The sequence below is a fragment of the Gymnoscopelus microlampas genome, assembly GCF_963454915.1.
Source record: "Gymnoscopelus microlampas genome assembly, chromosome: 21".
Classification (NCBI taxonomy): domain Eukaryota; kingdom Metazoa; phylum Chordata; class Actinopteri; order Myctophiformes; family Myctophidae; genus Gymnoscopelus; species Gymnoscopelus microlampas.
The window spans coordinates 10,785,345-10,803,637 of NC_139958.1; the positions used below are offsets into that span (position 1 = coordinate 10,785,345).

The 18,293-nt window shown below is 39.7% G+C and overlaps 1 protein-coding gene across 1 annotated transcript in view; it reads right to left on the reverse strand.

The window, feature by feature from the left end:
* Positions 1-2,024: 2,024 nt before the first annotated feature.
* Positions 2,025-18,293, reverse strand: part of aif1l (allograft inflammatory factor 1-like) — a 30,586-nt gene continuing 14,317 nt past the window's right edge. The window contains exons 4-6 of the mRNA XM_084047855.1: positions 15,505-15,546; positions 13,718-13,880; positions 2,025-6,670 (exon numbers count right to left, since the gene is read on the reverse strand). Coding sequence (XP_083903981.1) covers positions 6,574-6,670; positions 13,718-13,880; positions 15,505-15,546 — 302 coding nt within the window. The 3' untranslated portion in view covers positions 2,025-6,573. The remainder of the gene's footprint in view (positions 6,671-13,717; positions 13,881-15,504; positions 15,547-18,293) is intronic.

An 18,293-nucleotide genomic window follows, 5' to 3' on the forward strand; every position in this document is an offset into this window, starting at 1 on the left:
GGGTGTCTGTTTATATCGCGTCAACACAAGATCTATAGGCTTCGTGTGCATCTTCTAAACCTCCAATTCTAGAGACCAGTGATTCTCGACCTTTTTCTGGATCAGGGGTCCTTTTGAAAAAAAACAACCATCCATCTGACCTCTTAACACAGCAGTTGAACGGCTGCCGTGTTAAGAGGTCAGATGAGTGGTTTTTCAGAAGGTTAAGTGGTCATACGGGGAGGGCCGCATCTATTTTCAGAGCATTGTTTATTTTAATGATCAGTCAATCGATTGCGCTGTGGCAATGGATCAATTGTGGAACTAACGTAGAATATCGTCTCTGTGTCGGGTGGAAACCTCATATATGTCCAAAATTGTTACTTTTCAGGATTCAAATTCAAAAGTAGCAAAAGTAGCAGATCTACAAGCTCGAAACGCGTCGCTTCGCGCCGCGTTTCGAGCTTGTAGATCTGCTACTTTCGATGCTTTTGTGTGACGCTTGTATGATCAAGTAGATAAGATGAAGATAAGAGGTTTCTCTGCCCCGATGACAGCAACAATATACTATCACAATGGAGCCACATTTTTCAAGGTATTAAAGAAAAAAATACCTACATTATGTTTTTGTTTTTTTAATATTAATGTTATAATATCATTAAAAAGCCCCCGGCCCACAGGTTGAGAACCGCTCTGTTCCAAAATAGACACATCTACTGCAGCAGACAGACCGCTGCATGGAACAGTGATTATCATTTTAATTACAGAGGTACCTATAATCCTACCAGATCTGCTTGTCAGTCTGCTCATTAACCCATTAAGACATGAGGCCCCATTCTACAAATGGCTTCTGAATCAGTATGGTTTTCAAGCGTCTTTGAGCCAAGGACCCCCCCAAAATGATATCTATTTGGCCACGGACCCCCATCCAAAAATAGTGTTCCAGGGACCCCCAGAAGCAAAGATTTTAGTTAAAAATGTTCGCTTAAAAAAAAAATATATATATTCAAAGATTTGCAAAAATATTCACGATTTTTCAACAATAGCAGATCTACAAGCTCATAGCGCGGCACGAAGTGACGCGCTATGAGCTTGTATATTTGCTATTTTTAAATAGCTAAAATCTAAAATGACACAGATGCTTTCCTGGTTTGAATGGGTTAAACATTGTGTTCCCACAGTATTGCAGACAGACAGAGGAGAGCCAGCAGCACCAGCAGAATAGGCTACGTTTGCCGTCTCTCGCTCCAGTAATACTTAAAACAAACTGTTGTGGACATGAAAACATTTGTAGCTCGACAGTACGCACCAATTTACATTCTACATTCTCAATTTACAATTCACATTTACATACATGAGAACTGGAGGTGGAAACACAAATACACAGAAACCAAACAAGTAGGCTAGGATAGCAATGGCACAATACAAAATAAACACTGTTATCTGTAAGTGAAAGGTAAGTATTCAAAATTTTACTTCAGTAAAAGTACAAAAGCATTGGCAGAAAATTATACTTACAGTAGCAGAGTAAAGATACATTTTATTTTCTCGAAAAACGGTACAAGCTCAAAACGCGTTGCAATGCGATGCGTTGTGTGCTTGCACTGTTAGATCAGCTATTTTCAAATAGCCAAAAGTATAAAATAGGGCATGTATGTTTTTGTATTGATAATCCTAATCTGCAAAGTAACTAGTAACTAAAGCTGTCAAATAATTGTAGTGGAGTAAAACGTACAATATTTTCCTCTGAGATGTAGTGGAGTAGAAGTGTAAGTATCAAAATTATACGGAAAAACAGGAGTAAGCTCTGCTGTATTCACCATATTCACATGCTGGCCATTATGCTCTTACTTTATATTGGGGGCAGAGGGAATCCCACCCCTGAGTATAAAGTAAGAGCATAATGGGTGTAATATGGTCAATTGCCCCCTTCTTCTGAACGTAAGATTTCAGACTTTAGTTTTCAAAATGACATGCAATTATACGAGTGATTACACGTATATGTATACAATGAACCATTCAAAGGCAAAGAAGTTGGTGAAAAAGAATTTTAATTCCTTTGGTGTTTGCAAAAGAACAAAACAATGTGCATCTTAACTGTGGTTAAATAAAACACTAAAAGACCATATTAGTCTTTAATACACTGGCAATAACATAACGAAATGGTTCAAAGATGTAAAGTGAATTCAAATACTACAGTTACCATTTCATGTTCCATAGTATGTAAAACAAACCCAAAAATAAAAGTAATAGTGATATCTAAGATATTTCAGGCACAAATCACAGAATCAACAAGACAATAAACATATTTTATGGAGTTGGGTGGGTGGTGGATGTAAAGAATTGGAGAGGCGATGCAACTAAGACGAACAGGACTTAATGACAGACTTTACAAAACAAATATAACATAGTTTGTTTTTGATACAATATTAAAAAAGATGGGGGAGATAAGCAGCTATTTAGATGAAAAGGGAAAATCACAATTACAAACTTTGTTTTAACATTGCATGATTTATGAGCCCCCTTTTTCTCCTTGTTTTTTTTTCTTTTCTTTTTTACAGTAACCAGAAATACCACACCAACAAGAATCAACCGATGCAAAACTCAAAACTGAATAAACACGATTTCATGGTAAGTTGTGAGCTCAGTGTGAGCTTCAAAGACTCCCTCCTCTGCCTGCGTTTCTGCTCTACAGTATCTGGATGTTTAGGCACTTGGAAATAATATGATTATAATGAACATACATAATACCAAATGTAATGTTCTTTGTTTCGTTTCGCAAACCCCTGTGTGCCTTAAAGAACAAGCTCTGCCCAAAGTTGGCATGAACCATATACAGTAGATTTTAAAACCAGGACACGTGTTTGTTGTTGACGTACGTTAATTGCATAAAGGATGGTAAACCGTTCCATAACGATGTAGGATTGAATGATCCGATAGACTGACAAACATACTGTTCATACTGTGTTGGGGAGGGGAAGGGAATTGGGATCTACTGTATAATCTCTGGCATGTGATCTAAAAATGACACACTGACCAACACTAGACGAGCCAGGGAATACCTGCAACCGAGGAGAGAATTAAAGAATGTATAGATTAAAACACAATGCTGCTTTCACACCAATAAAATATATAATATTTAAGAACAAGTGGGACAGTTAAAAGTGGTTTGTGGAGATGGTATAGTGAGGAAGAGAGGCAGTATGGGTGAAGGCCCTGACACGCTGCAAGCATCAAATACACGCGTTGTTTACAACGGCTGCAGGCAGCCAATTACTGCAGGCGTCAATTCTGCGAGTCAAAACCCGCATCTCTCAGAGCTCGGTTCCATTTTGGAGCGTCGACGCGTGGCACCACAGACCGTCCTAAATGAGTTGGCTTTTTTATTTCTTGACGCTTGCGTCAGTGACGCTTTCAGTGTGTCACAGCCTTAAAATGTGAAAGACGTCAGTTTCTCTAAAGTGTGTCAAATCAAACAGTTCCCTTAAACCAGTGATTCACAACCTTTTTCTCCATTTCATTTATTTTTCATTTCAAGGACCCCCAGTTTGATATGCAAAAAGCCACGGACCCCCGGCCCATTGTATATCTTTCATCTCTGGGACCCCAAACTACACCGTAAAATCCTCAAGTGCTAGTTTAGCTCTTCTGAGGGTATGCAAATGGTAACCAAATTTGGACCCGTGAGGGTCTATTTGGTTCGTAATTATCAATCATTTAGCCAGGGACCCCCGTGTTGAGAACCAGTGCCTTAAACCATAACCACGAAACCGAAAAACTACAAAAGTTCACTTAATCCAACTACATTACAGTTGTACAACTATCAATGCTACATTTTTCATTAACGTAAAAGAAACAAGATGAATAACATTATTCACAGTAAAATATCACATAAGTTTGTTGTGGGGAACAGCCGTATTCCGAACAATAGAATTTAGGCTTCGCACGAAAACATACGCACTAAATATTACATCCTCAATCACTGGTCCCACACAAAAAACAACAATAATAACAACACTGCACATATTCAGAGAACATGTCAATTCCACAGTTATCATCGCAAAGGGTTATTATGTATGAGTGTGAACACTAATCCAAAATATTACGCATCTTCTCATCATATTCATCAATATAAATATTTACATATATGTACTTGTCATTAAAAAAGGAAGGACAAAACTAAAAGACAGAAAAAATTAAACAAACAGATCTTAAGTCTACCTCGACTTCTTGTTTTCTTTTCACAGCAAATGTTACGACCAGAGGCTTGTAGTACGAAGCGGGATATCGTCTACGTCGGGTGGAAACCTCATATGTCCAAAACTGTTACTTTTCAGAATTCAAATGCAAAAGCATCAAAAGTAGCAGATCTACAAGCTCAAAACGCGTCGCTTCGCGCCGCGTTTCGACCTTGTAGATCTGCTACTTTTGGTGCTTTTGTGTGACGCTGTGAGTATGATCAAGTAGGGCGTTAATTATTTACGGAAAAAAAACTTGAAAAGTAAAAATATGGAGATAGGAGGTTTGTGCCCGACGGCAACGATTTGGGGGTTAGCGACGTAACTTCATGTTTAACCCTCTGGGGTTTCAGGGTTACGACGGTGGTTCACTAGTTATCGGGGTACGAGATTTAAAAAAAATCTACGATTATTGTTTTCTTAGCGAGTATTATTCTACTGATTACTTTTTCATGAATCAAACAAAATGTTTTTCTTATTATTTTATTTTTAGCAACATTCTAGTTCCAAATTTCAAAAATAGTTTTTTTTTATAATAGACTAAATCTATGAGTATAGTGGTTCTCAACCAGTGGTTCACAACCTTTTTCCGGATCAAGGCCCACTTGAAAATCTTGAAAGTGTTTGCGGCCCACCCACCAGACCACTTCAGATGGGTCAGATGGGTGGGTCCGCGCGCAGAGTTTCTTTTAATGATCAATCAAACGATTGTGTTCCACCTTGGATCAATGGAACTAACATTGTATAAGTTATTTATTGGTATCACTTTTTATTATTAATGTTATATCATCATTAAAATCTTACGTGTTTTGCCAATTATTTGGGGGTCCACTTGCAATATGCAATACTGTATGCCGCCCCGGGCCCACAGGTTGACAACCACTGTATTAGTCACATTAATTAGTCAGATTCAGAGCCATATAAGGAGAGTTTGCGTCACCTCCGTTCACCTCACTTCATCCGGCCAGTCTCCTACAGAGCCTTCTATTGGCTCTATTGGCGAATAGTGACAAAGCCCTGAACCGGAAGTTTACGGAATGCACTGGAGTCTATGAGCGTTCGTTTTGCCACTATTTCGAGTTTACACGAAACACGTGACCGCCGCCGTTTCCTGCCCCCGAGGTGACGCAACTCTCTAAATACAAGGCTCTGGGTTCTAGTCAGGTTAACCAAGTGTGAGTTGCGTGGTAGTACAGGCCTCTGCTCTACTGCCATCAGTCCCATGGGGTCTAGACCGCTCTAGTGGACATAATGCCTACATATACAGTTAAGTGGGTCAAGCTAGTATCTAGTACCTTATTGGTGTACCTCCCCCCCCCATTCACACATCTGTTATGCTTAACAACATATAAATATCAACAAAATCATGCAAAATGCATTACTGTGTTTTTTTAAATCGTTATTAATTGTGCTTACCTTCTAACAGCGTTTCACCCTATATTTCCAAAGCTTTAGAACTAACATGTTTTGTCCAAATCAGGGAACAATTTGAATTACGAATTTATGAAATCCTAATTCCCGAAAGCCAGTAATGTTTCTTGAATAGAGTTTAAGCAATACTTGACTGATTCCAGTAGAGCAGATATATATATATTAGGGTTGTCAAAATTAATCCGTCCATTATAGCATCCCATTAATTTGAAAATGTGTGATTAATCACAGCAATTTGTGCAATTAATGTGTTATTTTTGACAGCCCTAATAGGGCAAAGCCGTGGTGGCCATTGTGTGGCTCCACAGATGGAAAGCCCATTCATTTTTCCCAAAGAGATTTCCGAAAATATTTATATAAATAATTTTAAGCCTGGAACCAAACCATCCAGGCATCCAGTGAAAACATTTGATTCTGTGTCAAAAAAACATTTGAATATTTAATTATATTATATCTTCTAAATATAATTATATAATAATCAATCGAAAATACCCTTTAATTTTGCATGTTTTCAAATATCGTTTGACACAGAATCAAAGGTTTTATGGTCATGATTCAACAGGAGCCTGGATGGCTTGGTTCCAGGCTTACAATAATTTATATAAATATTTTGTTGGAAAACACTATATGGAAAAAAAAAACAATGGGCTCTCTATCCGTGGAGCCACAAAATGGCCGCCACTACTATGCCCTATATATGAGTGTGTGTGTGTGTGTGTGTCCCTCCTCCTTAACGCACACAGCGAGGGGGGGGGGGGGGGGGGGTCTAATTTCTCAGAAATTGGTTGTCCTTGTGTCCTGAGGGGTTAGACTACAGGTAAGGCTATTATTATGTACAACGACACGTCCCCTTAGTGATGATGACTTGAAGCCAGATGTCCCTACGCACCCCTTCCTGCCGGTCTGGGAAAGCTGACTTATGAGTTTATGGCAGGCTAGAGATGTCCCTCTTTGGGGGGTGTCCGTCCGGCTTACAGCTGGGAGCACCGTTGGCCTTGCCCTTGTCCTCAAAGACCAGAACTCTGTGGGGAAGAAGAACAAGAAGAAGAAGAAGAAGAAGAAGAAGAAGAAGAAGAAGAAGAAGAAGACAACAGAGACAATGGTGTCAGTGGCTGGACTGACAATCTTGGAAATATGTGGACATTTGTGATAATTAAGCAAGGGTGGAAAGAGTACTCAAATATTTTACTTAAAGGACAACTTTGTTTTTTTACAACCAAGGTTTATATTTTACCTTGTAATTAAAGTAAATAAGAGATGAGTGTTAAATTTTTTTAATTTACTGCTTTCTATGGTTTTAGCAATTTTCGCGATATTTTTTACAGTGTGTGTCTAGTGGGCGGGGGCATTCTGTCCGGTGGTTAAATATGTCTTTTTTTACACAATAACCCAGCGTTTTCTTTATTAGTATTTACAGAAGCTTGTTTCTAGCCCCCAATAACTCACATCTGGCCATCAAAGACCACAGGACCTTTTTTTATTGTGTAAAAAATACATATTTAGCCACCGGACAGAATGCCCCCGCCCACTGTAAAAAATATCGTGAAAATTGCTAAAACTATAGAAAGCAGTAAATGAAAAAAAAATAACACTCATCTTTTATTTACTTTAATTACAAGCTAAAATATAAACCTTGGTTGTAAAAAACCAAAGTTGTCCTTTAAGTAAAAGTATCAATACTGCAATATAGAAATACTCTGTTACAAGTAAACGTCCGGAATTCAAAATGTAGTTGAGTAAAAGATTATAAGTATTGGCATCAAAATGTACTTAAAGTACCAAAAGTAAAAGTACTCATTATGCAGAATGTCCCATTTCACAAGTTTAAAAGATCTACAAGATCTACAAGCTCACAATGAGTCGCATCGCGATGCATTGTGAGCTTGCAGATCTGCTATTTTCAAATGGCCGAAATGTATATAGTGCTGAAGTGGTTACTGTATGTTTTGTAATAATAATCAAAATCTACAAAGTAACTACAGTTTTCAAATAATTGTAGTGGAGTAAAAGTACAATATTTGCCTCTGAGATGTAGTGGAGTAGAAGTAAAAGTACTGGAAATTGGAAATACTCCTGTAAAGTCAAAATACCTAAAAAATGTACAGTACTTGAGTAAATGTACTTAGTTACTTTTACACCACTGATTCCAAGCAATGCGTGGCTGTCGCTTCTTTACTTTCCTTTTTTGGAAAACCTCTGCAAAGCTCCTCTAAGCCTATAAGGAGCAGCTGATCCAATGGAGCCGACAGACAGTCCGTCAGCTACTCAAACTCACGCTGTTTGCACTACCGGCGACTTACTCTGCTTGGCAATACTGTCAATTACCACCAAAGCTATATCTGCAACATAAGCTTTGAATTGAATTAGCCCAGCATCTAAGCCAATCTATAAAAGAAAGCCAATGGTGTCACTGTCAGCCATTTAAATGCTATTTAATTCTTTAAAGGTAGGGTAAGTGATATGTTTTGGTTATAAGAAAAGTGGGTCAAAAATGTTTTTGTTAGAAGGTTAATGCACTATATTCTTATAATAGTAATCATTGCTATAGGGTGTTTGTTCAGTCACAGGGGTCTCCATTGGTGTGTTCGGAAATTGCGCACCGGAGCGCACTCGCCTATTAGTTTGTATTGGCCAGTGCGTTCAGTGCTGTATTTCTGAACGCACCCTATGTCTCTCCAGTTCTTTAACTCAGGTAGGTGACGGAATTTCAGCCAATCGGGAGAGAGTACCCATTTATCAGCTTCATTTTTGTAGTGTTCCAGTTCCAATTTTGTCTGCTCATTTATTTGTGTCATCACTTCCAATTTCACTTGTTTAATCTGTATCCTGTCTGAGTTCTCTGTCCTGATTGGATAAAATTGGTATCCTGACCTGAAAATGTATTTTCTCCTTATTAAAGAGCTGGAGAGACATGGATACTCCTGTTACTGAACAAACACTCTTTAGCAATGAGTACTATCAGAATATGGAGCAATTTAACACTTATTTTAACCACAAAAAAATCACTTACCCTACCTTTAAATTGCATTTAATGGTACACAGCCATCTGTAGGATTAGGTCTAACCTTCTCCTTTTCTATCACATTCTCAGAAAAAAAGTGAAAAAAGGTACAAATGTGTATGTGTTTTGGTGTGTGTATCACACAAACTACACACAAACTACAAAGGGCAGCATTTGGCCTCGAGACCTGGCTCATTTGCGGAGACTTGACCTATTATTTCCGTCTAATGACGGCTGGTCAATTGTTCCCCTGCCAAAAAGCCCTGCCTAACACTAACATACATTAAAGCCATTTTGTTCCCAACCCTCTCCTTCCAGTCTCCTGTCTCTCTCTGGAGACCAAAAAAAAGGAAAGAAAGAATGTAATGGAGACCTTGCAGACCTTGTACTGTGTGGTGCAAGTTGGAAGGTGATGTGTGCAGTACATTCAAACAATGGTGGAAAAAGTACTTAAGTAAAACAAAAGTATTCGCATTAAAATATACCTAAGTACTGAAAGTAAAAGTAATCATTTTGCAGAATGTCCCATTTCACGAGTGTCTGAACGTATAAAAATGCTTCGAAAATAGCAGATCTACAAGCTCACAACGCGTATTGAAAGTATTGAAAATTGGAAACACTCCAGTAAAGTAAAACATTCTCAAAAGTGTACTTAAGTACAGTACTTGAGTAAATATATTTAGTTACTTTACACCAACTACATTCAATGTTGCAGAGGGAACAGGCTTTGAAGAGCAAAGTTCTCTAAACAGCCATATTTGCTCTTGGAGCGAAAACCAGTCACGGTAATTTAATAGGTTTATCTGGCAGAAATGTTAGAAGTCAGGGAAAGATCAAATGTTCCAATGTGCCATTTTAGCAAAAGAAACCTCACTTATGTTTGACTAGGGACGAATCCTACAGTGGGATGTAATTATTTATTTACATTTGTGTCCACAAACTTCAAATCTTCAAGTCAATCTGCTAACTTGCAATTTTAGTCTCTTTTCCACTACAAGGACTAAGTCATTGTTTATCAAAGTGGGGTTTTTTGAGGTATTTTTTACTTTACTTGAGTATTTCCAATTGTCAGCGCTTTTACTTCTACTCCACTACATCTCAGAGGCGATTATTGTACTTTTTACTCCACTACAATTCGTTGAGAACTTTACAGTAGTTACTGATTAGTTACTTTGTAGATTCTGATTATTATTACAAAACATACATTACCCACTTCAGCCCTATATACATTTCGCCCATTTGAAAATATCAGATCTACAGTACAAGCTCACAAATGCGAATTTCCCCCGCAGGATCAAAAAAGGTCTCTTCTATTCTACTCTATTCTCTCCTGAAATGTGAACCCTGCCATTGTCTCCTCGACACAGGCGTTAGTCAATAATTACAGGCAACATACTCTCCTGTGATGAGTAGGCCCGGGCAATTACAATGTGAAGTGTACTACTATACAGAGGAGGGGTGCATGGGATTCAACCACTTGAACTAAAGTGACCAGACGTCCCCGTTTGGCCTAAAATGTCCCCGTTTTCACCACAATTAAAATAATAGCACTTGTTTTGAGTGCTTACACAACACATAGATGTTTACCATGTTCTGTTAAAGGTGCAGTCACTAGACGTGTTAAGTGCTAAAATAAGTGTCCCCCAACCTGATGAAAACACCAGGAGAAAAAAAACACATCAAAAGGTAGCGAAAATAGTAGAGCATATTTTAGGAGCCCTATTTTTGCATAGTGAGCCATAATTGTTTTTAAGAAAAAACAATAAAAGTGAGCTTGTAGATCTGCCATGTTCACAGAAGATATTTAGTGTAGCAGAAAAAAGGATGGGGCCTCGTATAGACCCCTGGGGGACTCCGGTCAGCTAAGTATACAGTAAGCGGTTACGTAAGGAATACCACACAGTGGAGAATGTAAGTAAGTTGTGTGTTTTCTCTGCTGATTCATATATTTGGGATTGAAAAGATTTGCCCAGCAAAGAGTCCAGTGACTCCAGTCAGCTTAGTGCAGCAGAGCTGACATGCTATAGTCAAAACACTGACAGGCCAGACGCACGGCTTTCACCGCTCTGACCATGCAGTCCCATGGCCGTTTTAAAGGGCTTACACAGGCTGCATTAAACTGCCTCTCCTTGAAGGACCTTTTAAGGAGAAAATTAGTTTTTTTGTTGCTGATCTTGACAGCATCTGATGGTGGGTTTGAGGTGAGGGTGCAAAGGTTTTTACACTACAAATGTCTGCATCATCAATTTGAAATTAGACGTGTTCTACGGTGGAAGTTGTCAGGTGTAATTCAGTGAATGTCTGCGCTTCACTTTTAACTGATTGTCTAGTTGCTTTTGACTATCCATATAATGTGTGATATATTTAGGATTTTGTTTTCCAATCAGAATTTTATTCAGCCATTTACAACTCCTATGACTGACTGTCATTTACTCATATCGTTGCTGTCCGACAGAGATGATATATGTAGGCCTGTGCCATATGTCACAAGTTTGACCTCACATAATAACGACTGACCTCTTATATGTGCCCAGGGACACATTAGCACATCATAAACTCTATACATTCATGCACTCACCACACACCACACTACATGACCTCTGTCCCCCCCACCCCTTCTTCCTCTGTAAATACACCTGTTGATGCTACTGTGTTTTCTACCAGTATTGTATTGCATTGTATGTACAGTATATTATATTACTGATGAATTGAGTACAATGGAACACAATGGAAACAAGCCTCCTGGTGCTTTAGCATAAACTTTGACTGCACTACCTGTACTGTCAACAAACCTGCTAATAAAGTACTCAATGAATACATTTTATCCAATCAGGACAGAGAATCCATTTATCAGCTTAAGTGTTCCAGGTCAAAATATTGTTTTCTGTTTCATAAATTCCAATTCAACGTGTGAGTTCACTCTCCTGATGGTATCCCGACCTGAAAATGTATTTTCTGTTTACTAAAGAGCTGGAGAAACGGGGACACCGGGGGAGACTCCTGTTACTGAACTTCACATACTGTACATTCAAAACAAACTTGCACTGCTGAGAGCAAATACGTCAGCTGACTTTATCTCTCTTTCACTGGTGGTAGTGGTTAAAGTATCCAACCTATTAGCATGTACCTAAGTTACTGGTGGTAGTGGTTAAAGTATCTAAGCTATTAGCATGTACCTAAGTTACTGGCGGTAGTGGTTAAAGTATCTAAGCTATTAGCACGTTCCTAAGCACATGATCCTGACTGAGGATAAGGCCCGGGTCTGACTAATGAGCGTGTCATGGTCGTGGTGATTAAAGGATAATGCCACGTGGGTGCTATAGTGGCTGACATCACCACTGTGGTCATCCTTTACAAAAACCCCTCCTGCCTGATAAGATAAACAACAAGCTGACACAGCATATGACACACACATCCTCCTTCTGGCCTACGCACATTACAAAAGTGGCCTGTCAAACCTGTTCATGTCAAGGACCCTCAAATTGAAATGTATTTTGGCCCGTCTGAAAATATTCTGTGCCAGGGTTGTTAAACAGATTTTTAAGCTATATCAATTAATTTAGCTGGGGACCCCCTGGAACCCCCTCAAGGACCTTTGGGGGTCCCTGGACCCCACTTTGAGAACTTTATTAGAGCCCCTGACTGACGCTACATCCTTTGGGTCCGACACTGACCTAGGTCATTTTGACCAAACATTTTGCCTACAAAGACATGTCCAACATAGTGACACAAGGTTCAAAGTGGTTAAAAGTCAGGACACATTGGCTGCATAATTGCCAATACTGAGGTCATATATTTTTTTTTCTAATAATGGCTTATATATATCGGCCAAACCGATATATCAACATGGTGGAAAACTAAGATTATCATCAAGTTCCTACCTAATAGCAATCAGCAAGATACAGCATACCAAGCAGGGCACGGTCATTTTTCATTTCCTTACACAGATTATGAAAGTGAGATTGTAATCTTTCAAATCATGTCTCACACATTGATATCTGAAAATAGCTGAAGGAGTTGTAGAATGTGAAGAATGTGTGTGGGGGGAATTCTGAAAGGTCTGGGAGGAAGTAAACAAAGTGTGTTATCAAGAACAGTGTTGCAGCCACAATAATCTCTCTAGATGTGTGAGTCAGCACCACTGCCTTAAACAACGTAATGTTGTTGTTAGCAGGAATAAACACAGAAGCACCCAACCCGAGTTCCTGTTTTACACAAAAAAGGAGGTTGTGCCCCCCAGAGGCAAAACAATAAGACAGTTCCCAGATTGCAGCCACAAAGAAATGTTTTCAAGAATCCTTCCTATGAAGAAAAATGCTGATATTGTGCAACTATTCCCTTGTCTAAACTATGGTTGGGAAGCATTGACCAGGATGGCTGAGAGTACAGTGTAAATACTGTATGAGTGTAAATCAAATGTCTAAAGGAGGGTGTATTTTCTCTATGCAAAAAAACAATGTGCCATTCACAAAGGGGTGTGTAAATCCCTGATATGTGCGGATCACAGTTGTTCTGTGATCCGCCTGAAGGTTTTTTTTTTGCCTGAAGGTCAGAGGCGCATTCATATGGAAGGTCCTTTGCATTGCTCCAGGCCCCCATTTAAGACCATAAAGCTGTTTACACTATATATTTGGGTGTAAAGAGCTTAGTGATTCGGGCCCAAATTGTTTAAGCTCAAATCAAGACAGTTATCTCATAGTGTATAGTGTTATCTCATACCTCTCACAGCAGACTAATTATACGTGTTTTGTGATAATAAAAAAAACGTATAATCAAAATATTGAGCCAATTCTTCAACATTTTAAAAAGAAAAACCCATACAACAACCTATTTCCTTGATTTGCGTGGGTTCATGTTTGTCTACTCGCACATTCTGTCAGACCCTGTTACATAAATACTGCATGTGACAGCCACAAGCACACACACACACACACACACACACACACACACACACACACACACACACACACACACACACACACACACACACACACACACACACACACACACACACACACACACACACACACACACACACACACACACACACACACACGTGTTGACTCACAGTTTGAGCACCGCAGAGCGCTTCCCCAGCATCATCCTAACAAAGTCCCTGTAGTTGATGGTGTTGCTGCTTCCTCCGGTCACCTCCAGGATCATCTTCTTCACCTCCAGGTGGGTCTTGGGGACCCCCAGTTTCTCCATCATCTGCTTCAGACCCATTATGTCTGAGGGGACACACACATAACAATTTCATTCTCACTATTAGACATAATTATGTCTGCAACTTCATCCATAATCATTTGTCCAATCTGTTATTTTCTTAACATGTGTTTTTTTAATCGGTTGATTTATTCAGATAGGACAGCGGAGAGAGGGCAGTGATAACTCGTTGCTGTTGGGTGGAAACCTCATATGTCCAAAACTATTACTTTGCAAGATGCAGATTCAAAAGTAGCAAAAATAGCTGTTCTACTCAAAGCTCAAAACGCATCTCAATGTGACGCCTTTAGTTTGACACTGCGTATGACGAAGTAGGGCATTAATCTACCAAAAAACATAAATTAAAATATAGAGATACAAGGTTTCTGCCCGACAGCAACGATATTATGGTCAGCCCCCCCCCTATAGTAGAAACATCAAGGTGCCCTCCCCATGTTTTGAAAGACAAGAAGACAAATATAATTTCATATATAAATACAAATCTTGACTCTTTTAGTCAAGAAAGAAGCTCCAAACTTCAAAAGAGGCTATGAAAAAACTCACTGAAAAGGCAGACACAGTAGGAGCTCTTCAAAGTGGACATTGAATACGGTACATTAACCACTTAAGCCATCATTTATACTTTAAAAAATAGCAAATCTACAAGCTCACAGCGCGTCACATTGCAATGCGCTGTGAGCTTATATAGATCTGGTATTTACAGAATTGTTCATGCTCAAAATTGGGACGCCAGGTTTAGAGTGGTTCAATAATTAAAAAGAAAGACATTTAGGAAGAAAAAGATGAAGAAAAATAAGAAGAAGAGTCCAAACATTATGCCCCCCCCCCCCCCCCCCCCCCACACACACACACACACACACGTCTAACTACCTCAACTCCTGCTCGCCACACACCTGTTATCCTATTATACACCCAGGGTCACTAACTGTTGAGCAACATAATACACAACAGTGAGCAGTGACACATGACCTGGCACAGCGTTAATTAGTGCTCTTCTCTCATATCACAGGTTGTTTTGACTGGGATGCTGTGTGTGTGTGTGTGTGTGTGTGTGTGTGTGTGTGTGTGTGTGTGTGTGTGTGTGTGTGTGTGTGGGGGGGGGGGGGGGGGGGGCTAAGAGTCTGGCTAACATGACTCTGAACTGTTTATATTTGAGCTATATCCAGGGTTGCCAGATCTGCTTATTATAATTTCCCTGCAAGATTTTATTTGAAAATAGCCGATCTACAAGCTCACAACGCGTCGCACCGTGACGCGTTGTGAGCTTGTAGATCTGCTATTTTCAAATAGTTGATGCATATGTTCAAGTGCTCATGTGGGCCCATAGTCGCTTCTTTTGGGCTGGTTTTCCTAGACCTGGTTGCTTGTTTCTCTCACAAAATCTGGCACTGGCTTTATCAACATACGTTTCACTGAAAAATGTTGGGCTTTAGAAGGCATTCGTTAAATTGTTATATTATCAAACATATCAGACAGTCTACATTTCCCTAGAGGATATGCATGTATTTTATTCAGTCAGACCAGAAGCAGGGACAAAGCGTATAATGACCAGACGGGGATATTAAAAGCAGAGGCATGGATATTACCCTCATCCCCCCCAACAGAAAATCCAACCCTGATGTTACTCACCAATCTCTCCTTGGTCGTTTAAGTCAAACTCAGCATATTTATCTGGAAAATACAAACACAAGACGTTGTCAGTAATTACATCTGAATGGTCATTTGTTCTCTCTCTCTCTCTCTCTCTCTCTCTTTCTCTCTCTAGTATCAAGGCACACTTCAATGTTTATAAGTTTATAACCAATAAACATACAGGCCATTTCAAATGCCAGCATGGACCCATCACATTATGCACACACATTAAACAAAAGCAAACAATTGACACAATTTAAGAAAAGTCAGCAGAAAGCAGAGACATTTTCCCCCTTATAAACTTTACTTGACCCAAATTATACATAGGTGGCTAACATCAGCCATGTATTATTATATTCCAAAACCAAAGAAAAACACTTTTCTCAACATTTTTTCAGCTTGAAAAAACAATGTCTGTCCTGAATCCAGGAGTCAATATCATTGCATTAGAGCGTTGTTCACAAACCTTCAACAATTACTCTTCAATGTCCACTACAATGCACACTACAGTGGTATAGTAGTAGGCTGGCTTACTACATATACACAATAATACAGGTAAACCGAACAGACACCACAAACAGACATGGTGCAACACCAAAACAATGACCCACAAAGGCCAAATGCAAGGGCAGCGGGAGGCAAAAAAATCTCGACTGCCATAAATGTAATTCCTGGGGACGCTACTGGATGGGGGAACAAGACTAATAATGTACACATGAGGGCTGATTACAAATGAGATACATCTGGGGAAGACATGAATATTAGAAATATGAAAACTACAACATAACACATAGAAAAATAAAAAAGCTCACAACGCGTCGCATTGTGAGCTTGTAGAAAGTGAAAGTACCTCAAACTTGTACTTAAGTATAGTACTTGAGTAAATGTACTTAGTTACTTTACACCACTGTACAAGACCTTCACAAGACAGGCAAAGTCTGTGAATGTGACCATTCCTGTCCATTCGCTGCCCTTTTTCCTCCTCCCTCCCAGCCATGGCTGGTATTGTTTTCACCTTGTGAGTGTGTGTGTGGACACATTGTGTCAACAAATAATGTTGAAACACTGTCATCGGCTGCAGTATGCTGTTTCAGTTCAAGGATAAAACATTCTAGAGCACTAGTGTTCAAAGTCGGGTCCGGGGACCTCCAAATGGACCCTTACAGGTCTGTAACTCTGAGAGTGTACAAATGGACCCTTACGTGTCCATTTGTACACTCTAAGAGTTAGATTATGACACTGAGAATTGTACAGTGTTTACTACTACACTCTCTGAGTTACAAAACCCCAAAAGGTCCATATTTGGACCGCTGGTGGGGTCCCGGACCAGACGTTGAGAAACACTGTTCTCTAGAGTGTCTTCTGAAGTGAAGAACCTGAGGCACACATGCATCCCCTTCAATCTCATCACCCCTCCTTTTTATACATGTCCTTCATCTGATGTCTGCTGGCTTTCCTCTGTCACAATGGTGCCTCTGTGTCCACGAGAGAGAGACACAGAGAGAGAGAGAGAGAGAGAGAGAGAGAGAGAGAGAGAGAGAGAGAGAGAGAGAGAGAGAGAGAGAGAGAGAGAGAGAGAGAGAGGAGGGTGAGTGACACAAAGAAAGTGAGACAGAGAGAGAAATAGGAAGGGGAGGAGAGAGAGAGAGAGAGAGAGAGAGAGAGAGAGAGAGAGAGAGAGAGAGAGAGAGAGAGAGTAAAGCTATGGAACTGTGTTGCCATATGAAGCCATGGGGGATGGAAGGGATAGAGGACAATGCCAGCCCTGTTCGTCAACTTCTTTGAGTCCCCCAAAACATGTGCACGGGCACGCACGCACGCATCTATTATCAACTGATAAACAAACCAAACAACAACAATTGACAGCTCTGCTCTCGAACTTCTTCGAGTCCCCCAAAACATGTGCACGTGCAGTCTTACACGTGCAAGCAGGCACGCACACACGCATCTATTATCAACTGATAAACACCAAACAACAACAATAACTGCTCTGCTCTGGAACCTTTCTGTCCCACGTTCATTCTCTCTGCAGTACTGAGACGGTGGTCAGTGGAGAGCAGCATTACTTTAAATCCCTTCCTTCTACTTTTCTGTTCATGTGCTGAAAAAGAACCCAGGAGGGACGCAGAGAGACAAAAGACAAAAGAGGCCCGTTTAGGTAACATTGTGACTCTCAAATACAAGCCCCCTGTTGTTTCTGAAGAATTTGGCCACTTGGGCTTAATGTAAGCCTATCTGTTTCTCTCAGTCTCTGGATGATTTCTGGTGAAAACAAGGAAATGCATTTAGGAACATTGCTTTCCTGATGAATACAGACACACTAATCAATCACTTGCAAAGTCAAGACAGTGATTAAGTGTGAACACACAGCACTAAAAAGCGTCATTTCACAGGGGGCTACACACACAGTTAATTGAAATAATCAACTTAATCAACTATACATTGATAATTTAATCAAATGATTGACTATTGTCTATTATAGGCGAATGTTGCGTCAACTTGCGCTGTATTGTGAGCTTGTAGATCTGCGATATCTTTGCACAACACTGTTGGAGGACAAAGTAATAAAATAGATTCATTGATATATAAAAACAAGTTTAAATTGTGCTTCTCGATCATTAAATTATTAAATTTGATTATTCAGCTCACAACGCGTCACAATGTGACGCGTTGTGAGCTTGTAGATCGGCTATTTTCACTAGTTTGGGTCACTAGTTAAATTTCTCTATTGGGCCTCAAGCTAAGAAGTTTGGGAACCACACTGATCTAGATGATGTCCTCTCCAA